The following is a 9,031-nucleotide window of genomic DNA, read 5'->3' as shown; positions in this document are numbered from 1 at the left end:
GTGTACACCTTTTCACACTTCCCTATCTGATAAAAGAGTGTATTTGCATAACATCAAGTTAAATAAATTGCTATTCTCAATAGGAAGTTAAACAAATGCCTTAAGCAATCCCTCACAGTTCCTCATACTTGTCCAACTTGTGTGAAATTCAAAAAATTATAGTTTTGTGTGGGCATCACATAAGTAATATAACTTAATGGTGTAACAGGCACAACAGCTTAAAAAAGCAAAGTAAAAATCAAGCGACCCATCAGAACTGTTACCAATACAATTAGTGCTTTGAATAAAATCATTAAAAATAAAATTGAAAAAATTAATTCTTCCACAAATTCGCTGAAATCATTACAATAAATACAATATATATGCAAGTTTTCCACAATAGGTTCTTCATTAATTATATTTGACAATTCTCATCTTTGTGTTTATAGCAGAATGTCTTTCTCCATATTAAAATGAATTAAAAACTATCTAAGCAACACAATGGGATAGCCATGATTAATAGAGCTAGTGCTATTAACCACAAAAGCTCAAACAAAATGAAAATGGTAACAGTTATTTATAATTTTGCTAATGTCAAATTACAAAGAGGAGAATTTTTAGTTTATTAAAATATTTTAAATGTGCTTGTAAAGGCAAAGTATTGTCTTTATGCTTTGTCAGGTTTTTCTTTACATTTTTAAAGTTCCATATTTGTTTATATAGTGTATTTATTTATCAAAATGTATACCACTTTATTAATGTTATGTAGTAGCTACATAGAGAAAAAATAAGCTCTTTCTGTTCTCCGTAGAGAAGTTTGTATTCTGTTGTATAAAAATGTAGAGACTTCAATGTGTTTTTCTAATTTCGATTTAGGTTCAGAATTCATTTTATTGGAGTAGGTAATTCTGCTTTAAGCTTCAGGAATTTAAGTAAGTTAAGGAAATATGAATAGTGTTTATGTGGAAAAATACTTAGACATAGATTATCTAAATTTGTTAATATTGAATACTCCAAAATATACAATTCAGGCTGGCTTGTCTCTCTTATCTCTTGCCAGAGTAGAAAATGTTAATATTTAGTCAATAAACGAATGCAAGTTAATTTTGGCAAATTTACGACTCATAATATGTGTTAGTATAATGAGAGGAACTGGTAAGGGAGAGGTCTCAGGATGCACAGGAGGCACAAAATGGTACAGAGGATAGACTTGGGAGTCATATGTGACCAAGGTCAAGTTAATTTCTCAGGCTTCAACTTGCTCATCTGTAAAGTGGGAATGAAAAAGCCTGCTTGGGAGATGGAGATAAGTTATGTCAAGTGCCTGGCATATATATTGTTTTATATTATTATTATTCCAGATGAGCATCTAGCTTGGCAGAAGCTGTTGTGCCTGTTACACCATTAAGTTATATTACTTATGTGATGCCCACACAAAACTATAATTTTTTGAATTTCACACAAGTTGGACAAATATGAGGAACTGTGAGGGATTGCTTAAGGCGTTTGTTTAACTTCTTATTGAGAATAGCAATTTATTTAACTTGATGATATGCAAATATACTCTTTTATCAGATAGGGAAGTGTGAAGAGGTGTACACTGCTTGGTGTTGACCTCGATGTACTCTTCAATAGGATAATTTTGAGTTGTTACATTTATATTAAAATAGGAAAATAGAGACTGGATATTGAAATTATAAAATTGAGTGATATTAATATAATTCAAAATTGTCTATGACCTGGAGATTTTTATGGGATTTTATGGGATTTGCCTTTTGCGCTATACTCTGTAGTTGTTTGAAGTACTACAAAATGTGAAACTCTACATCTGCCCCAACCTTTTCTTCTTCCTCCTACCTTGAAGGCCAGTGACTGCACTATGCATCCCTACCTCACTCTTTTAGGAATGGGTTGGGGCAAGGAGAGGTTGTGGGGGAAGAGAGAGAGTTCAAGTTTCTTCCACTCTCAAATCCCCCAAATCCCCGTTCGGAAACATCCCAACTCTCCTCTTTTTCATAGCCAAATTTTTCAAACTCTTCAGAGCTGTTAATACTTTCTCCATAGCTCCTGATTGCCCTCATATTCACTTCTCAATCTACTTTATTTTGGTTTCTATTTCTATGATTTCAACATCTCTTCCCAAGTTTACAACTGACTTCCATGATACTAGTTCCAATAAACACATTTTAAACTTTTGTCTTTGTTTTCTAACTCATCATCCATCTTTCATTTCATGTTACAATGTTCTCTCCTTGTCTTCCTCCACACTTGGTGCTCCTGGTCTCCTTCATACCTCTCTGCTTGCTTCTTTCCCTCTCTTCTGGAGGCTCTCACTTCTCTACCCAGCTTTTAGAATATTGGAATTACTCAAAGTAACAGAGCAACACGAATGGACACATTCAAAAGTTTCCCTGGTTCACTGTGTCCTTCAAAGAAACTGGGGAGACCAGCATAGCTGTGGCCTACAGGTCACAAGGAGAAAGAAAAATGACCTTGGAATTCTCAGTCTGGAAAGAAGGGGCTTAGGGCCGGCCCTTTTAATTTTTTGGAATTAATTTCCTTATTCATAAGACAGGACTAGGTCTAGATAACCCAGTAGGTCCAATTGTAGAATTTATCCATTGTACTGCTTTGCTTATCCATCCGTGTCTGCCTCTGGATTGGGAACTGCTCCAGGAAAAGGCCGGCCATGTATCATCTTTGTATCCTGGTATTACCCAGCACTGGCAGAGGGACAGTGAGGCACAGTGAGGGTGGGGACTGGCTCTGTGCTTCCTTCCTGAAACTTTCCATACTTTTACCTCCAGGCTGTTGCAGGAGGAAATAATGGAACTAGGTTCCTATTACCTTCTGCATGGAAGCTGCTATGTAAATTCTACCGGTTCCTAAGTTTCATAACAGTTTGCCAATGCCCCCAGCAATAGCCACAGCAGCTGTTCCAACTCTCTACTCTTCTTGGGCACTCAATCCTTCCTGTCCCTGCCATGGTGGAAGATGCCTCAGGATCCTCTAACAAAACAGGTTAGTGGCTTCAGAGATCTAATCTGCCTATTCCGTCCTCTCCATTCTTCCTCTTATGCTTCTGCGTTGGTCTTCCATATTGAACGCCTTCAAAACTAACTACCGTGTTAAGGGCATCCCAGCCTTGATGCTTCCATACAGAGGTCTAGGACTGGCTGTCCATGAAGTTTCTGTGCCCCACCCATCCGGCTCTTCCATTCTACTCAATGCCCTGTTCATCCCTTTCAGTTTCTCTGGCCCTGTTTCTTCTCTCATACTGCCCCTCTCTCAGCACCTTCCATCCTTCCTCTCCATTAGTGCCAGCTCCCTGAGGAATGAGTGTCAGGCTCCTTGTCTTAAGAATGACCATCATTTTACTTTGTTCTTCTCTGTTCACCTACCTTCTATTTATTCTCTTAGCAGGCAAACTGCTTGACCTGGGATGTCTCCATTTCTTCATCGCCCACTTGTTTTGTAGGTCACTGCTCTGTACTTCTCACCCTGCTCTTTCCTAAACCTCTTTGACCCCAGTAAGTCTCCCTAGTTCAAGTGAATTAGATAACCAGTCATAAAACATTTATTGTCTGCCCAGCCTAAAGATGGGCTCCAGGTGAACCTAAGAAATGAAAAAAAAAAAAAAGTTTGAAGCATTATGGAGTTTTAAAGCCTAATTAGGAAGATAAATTGAATATACAAAGAGATACATGAGGAGGCTACATAGGATTTCTGCTTGTGGAATGAATTACAAATGAAAACATGAATGAATGATATGTCGAATGAGAGGTATAAACACAAATACTTTAATTATTCATAGAGTTGATTCCCATGGGCTGGGTGGTTAGAGAATGGATTGAGGAAGAGTTAAGTCTTGAAGAACGCTTTTGTAAAAGCAGAAGATGCATAGGGCCGGGGTGGGGATGAGGTGGGATTTGAGAAGATAGATTCTTCTTGCTTTTCCTATCTCAGTGAATAGAAACACAGGGATCATCCTAGACTTCTTCTATACTGCACCCACGTCCAGTCACCTATTCCCAACAAAAACGCACCCCAATATCTCTCCCACCCCTCTGGCCTCTCTGTTCCACTGCAACCCCCAACTCCAGGCCACTGTCATACCTTATCCGAATATTGCAATAGCATTAGACTGGCCTCCCTAATTCCAGTCTTACTGCCATCTCCCCTCCACCCAATTTATTCTCATAAATGTTAAACTCTCAGGACTTGGAGTTAGACTGTCTGGATTCAAATACTGATGCTGTTGTCCTTGGGAAAATTGCATAATCTGTCTGTGTCTCAATTTCCACATAATGGGACAATGGTAACACCTACCTCAAATATTTATTATGAAGATTAAGCAACTTATGTGATTTATGTAAATAACTTTAGAATAGTACTTGGCACTTAGTAAGGACACAATAAATATTTAGCTGTCATTATTATCATCCAAATAGCTGTCAGAGTGATCTGCTATCTAATTATGTCATTTTCCATCTTAAACCCCTTCAGTGGATTCCCATAGCTTTAAGTCTGAACTTCTTAACTGGGCCTACCAAGCTCTCACGGTCTGACTTTTGCCCCGCATGTGGTCTCAGCACCCACACTTCTCTCTGAGATCTGAAGGTCCAGCCATGCTGAACAGCTCCCACAATCCAGTTGGCTCAGGCTGTTTTATGCTCCCTTCACACACTTTTCTGCCCTGTAGAGTACCCTTTCCCATCTTGTCTACACCTAGAGGACACCTTCTGACATTTTAAGACACAGCCCCACTAGACCCTAAGCCACATGAAGGTAGGGCCATGTCAGCTCTGCTCAAGGCTGCATCCCCAGTGCTCATGGCAATGCCACTAAGTAAATGAAGGAATGAATGAAAGCATCTCCTAGATGATGAAACTTTTTTCTACATTCTCTCCTCACATGCATTCTCTCCCCACAACCTGGACAGAGTTCATTACTCTCGTCTTTGTCTGCTATGGGTGTCAGCACCACTTTCTATGACAGTTGCCTTAGTAGTACTTAGGTGACCCTTGCCTCCCTTCTGCACTACAAGTTCCCAGCAGGTGCCTAGCACGGGACCTGGGACACAGTGAATGTTCAGCACATGTTTACTAACCGGGTGCAGGAGCAAATCAGAGAGCAGTGACTCTCTGGAATCCCACACTGGTGGGCTGCATTGCTATCTTGGGATCCAGCTCCACAAACCTCTAGATTTTTATCCCCATGGTTCCATGTTCTGAAATATTTTATCTATTAAAATTCATTTATTATTGAGTAATAACATATTTCCACATTTTGGTAGAACGAAGACATATGTTGCCATACTGAGTTATTATAATTTTGGTCAAAAGTTAGTTACCTTATACTGCCCTGTTTGTATACAAATGTATGGTTTTCTTTGGGTTGTGTGCAGTGTTGATTCCACTTCTCGAAACCACTCATTTCTTGTCTCTGTTTGACATGGAAGGGCTGTCAGATGCCCATTGGGAGAGATGCGAAACTTTTTCTGGGAGTCTCATGGGGCTTGTTTCCTCCTAGAGGCACCACTGTCTGTGCTGATCAGGTTTTCTCAGTGTCTCCAACCCCCTGTACTGGAGTCGAGAAAATTCAATTCGTGGACGTTTGAGCAAGAATGTTAAGAGAAGGAAGGAGTCACTGCTCTGCTTTTGGAATAGGATTTTTGAGTTGTATTAAGTATTGAAAACCAGTCCTTGGCCAGAATAAATAATTTTCTAAATTCCTTTATCCTGCATTAGCATGCCCTGTTGGAGTAGATTATAGATCTTCACTCTCAATCAGGGACTGAGCGAGCACAGACAATAACATAAAGACATTTTCTACACATGGCATGGAGGTTTTGGGGAAAGCTTTGCCTTTGCAGCCACGTGCACAAAGGCAAGAAGTGGCAGGGGTCGGGAAGCCAGTGGTCAGGTGAGTATCTGATTTTCCCCCCTAAAATCCTGGGCATGGAGGTTTGGACAGATTGAAGGCAAAGTTGAGAGCACAGGAGATCTTGCCTTGTGTCCTTTTGGTGAGGAACCAGAATGAAAATGGCAGTGAAGCAGAGAGACGGGCTGAGGCCCTCAGACTCTTGGGTACAGTGCAAAAACTTCCTCTGTTACCCAGGGAAGAACATGGAATGGTGCAGACAGGGGCAATTGGCCCTGGAGTAGAAGGGTTACCACATGGACTGCCCAAGCCTCAGAGGAAGTCACACCACCAGCAAGAGCCTGAATAGGACTGGGTGAGCTAGAGTCCCCAGGCTCTGACCTTACCAAGAAAACTCACTAGAAATTCAAAAGCCACATCCTATTTATTTCTCAGTCAGCGCAAAGGACCCAGGGATGAGACCAGGCTAGATATCATGAAGCTGAGACCAGCTGGGCAGAGCACAGATCCGAGGTCTTTAGCCCTGTGATCATGTGGTCATATGATGGCCGCCATACAACCATCATGATTTGGGGAAGGAGCAGGGCACAGAGGAAGAATCTGAAAAACTAAAATGCCCTGAGTTATCCAGAAGAAACTGTGCAAACCAGAAGATTTCAAGACACTGTCAAATAATATCTGGTTGAGGTATAGAGAAAGGGGAGGAAGGAGCTAAAACACTTATTGTGTGTGGCTTAATGGAACATGTGAGGGGCCAGGAGGTCCATGGTCCAGATGAAGTCACCACCCCTGGTGTCTGTTTTAGCCACGTACCTGCTGAACAAAATCTGGCTCCAGAGACTGGGGTGGAGGCTGGAGGAATGGGGTGGGGGTGGGGGCAGCGACAAGGAGGAGAATAGGGAGCTGTAGCAAAGATTGGATTCACTGTTCAGGGCTGCCAATCCAACACCTAACATATGCCTGTCTTGGCATAAATACTTGAATAAATGAATGAATTGTGGGCAATGCCTATAAAGAAGGCTGAGAGTGGGGAACAGCAGCTTGGGAAGTCAGGCCTGTTAGATCCTAGTTTGCCACTTATAGGTAATAAATACCTATAAACATTGCTTTCTAATTATTTTACTACATCTTACTATTAATGTTGTTTGCACTCTTGGGTTTATGTCTCTTGTGTCTAGGGCTGGCTTCATGGTCATGAACGTGAGCAGTCACACAAGACCCTGAACTCAGAAGGGCATATGCTTGGTTTAAAGCTCTGCTGTCGCCATCTTAAAATTGTTAATAAATTTTTAATCCATTTTGCACTGGGATTCATAAATTATGTAGCAGGCCCTAATTGTATCTGTGTGGTGGAAATACTATATAATGATATGCTGCTATGTATCACTTCCCAATTCAGTGTTCAGTACCCTCGTATTGCAGCTGGAAGTAGCCAGTGGGGGACGTTGGTACACGCTTGAAACAGGGTGGGAAGCAATTGTACACCATTTACCAGCGCACCACTGGGCAGTGTAAGTATAATGGTCACGCACCTCCCCCCCACCCCCGCCCCTGGGCGTTTTGAATGCCAAAGAGGAAAAGAAGGTCTTTTTTGCATAGCAGTTTATTATTTATTTGTGACAGCAAAGCAATGACCTTATCCTTGGCATTATTTCAAATTATACATTCAGATCTCCCGTGATTGAAGACTTGCCCACTTAAAATACGCCACCCCAGGAGGTTGTGAGCAGTCGTCCTGAATGAAGCCGTGCTCCCCGAGGTAACCGGTTAGAAATCCGGGGACACGCGCCTGCCGCCTCTCCCACCGCGCTTCCTCCTTCCGGGAAAGCGGAGCGAAGCCGAGGGCTCAGAGGGGCGGGGGCTGGCTGATCGATCCTCCGCCAGATCCCGCTTGGAGAAAGCTCACGGTCTCCCGGCCCGAGACCGCGGCACCTGGCGCCGCGCGGAGCGATGGAGTCCTCCTGGCTGGAGATGCGCTGGGCGCGGCCCTTCTACCTGGCGTTCGTGTTCTGCCTGGCCCTGGCCCTGCTGCAGGCCGTCAAGCTCTACCTGCGGAGGCAGCGGCTGCTGCGGGACCTGCGCGCCTTCCCTGCACCCCCCACCCACTGGTTCCACGGGCACCAGAAGGTAGATGGAAGGGAAGGGCGGAGGACCACGCGGCAGAGGAAGGCGGCGGGCAAGGCGGCTGCTCCCTTCTATCCCTCCGGACCCTGTCTCAGCACAGCCCTCCCTAGCCCAGCCTGTGGCTCTCAGCATCTTTTCATTACTCGCTCTCTCACAGCCCTGCAGGGAAAGGTCACTAGCGAGAAAGCTTTGGGGGCTGGGAGAGAGCTATTTAAAGAGCCTAAATATTGAAAAAGAGAGCAAGGTGTAACTCAGGTCTGCCTCTAATTGTTCCACCAATCTCTTGTATTTATACAGTGAATTGTAAAAAGCCTTCTACATGTATTGCTTAAAAAATAGTATGTTACTCTAAATAATGTGTATTAATTACAGAAAATATGCAAAGTTGGACACAATAGTTGGCATCCTTAGTCCATTCTTACCAGAGAAAATTACCTTTCTTTTAAGATTCTTGTGAAGTAGGGAGTGGCCCCAGCCAACCACTCAAGAAATATTGATTGATGGACATGTGTAGAGAGACTGTTACCTTTTGGTATCTCCTGTTCTCGAAACTCACTCTCATCCCGATTCATATTTTTAATCATTCAGCCAACTCTGAATGGCAGTTGTGTGATAGGTGCTAGGATTACAAAAAGAAGGTGGGTCCCTGCCCTTAAGGGGCCCAAGGCGGGTGCAGCCTTAGGCCACAAAGAGAAAATGAAAATATAGGGAGATGAGTGCTTTAGTAGAGGCCTAGTGTGCATCTCTGCCTGGGGGAGGAAAGAAAGGCTGTGACCGGCTGAGCAGACTCTGAAAGGACCAGCAGTGTGGGGAGGGTGTTCCCAGCAGAGATACCGCATGATCCTTGGGCTCCTTCGCTGCTTGGTCCTTCTGTCTGAAAGCAACCACTTTCAACTCTTTTTTTTTTTTTTATTTCAGCATATTATGGGGGTACAGATGTTTAGGTTACGTGTGTTGCCCTTGGTTCCCCCCACACCGAAGTCCGTGTTTCAAATATGTCCATCCTTCGGGTAGTGCGCATTGCACTCCTTGTGTATACAAATAC

The 9,031-nt window shown here is 43.0% G+C and overlaps 1 protein-coding gene across 1 annotated transcript in view; it reads left to right on the top strand.

Annotated features, from left to right (window-relative positions):
- Window positions 1–7,622: 7,622 nt before the first annotated feature.
- The window catches only part of LOC105814051 (cytochrome P450 4X1), a 32,301-nt gene continuing 30,892 nt past the window's right edge, over window positions 7,623–9,031 (top strand). Inside the window, exon 1 of the mRNA XM_012648927.1 lies at window positions 7,623–7,989. Within this exon, the coding sequence (XP_012504381.1) occupies window positions 7,813–7,989 (177 nt within the window). The 5' untranslated portion in view covers window positions 7,623–7,812. The remainder of the gene's footprint in view (window positions 7,990–9,031) is intronic.

The sequence above is a fragment of the Propithecus coquereli genome, unplaced genomic scaffold (genome assembly GCF_000956105.1).
Source record: "Propithecus coquereli isolate 6110/MARCELLA unplaced genomic scaffold, Pcoq_1.0 Scaffold299, whole genome shotgun sequence".
In the NCBI taxonomy this organism is placed as follows: domain Eukaryota; kingdom Metazoa; phylum Chordata; class Mammalia; order Primates; family Indriidae; genus Propithecus; species Propithecus coquereli.
The sequence above is the reverse complement of the archived record's forward strand: the minus strand, read 5'-3'. Positions and strand labels throughout refer to the sequence as shown.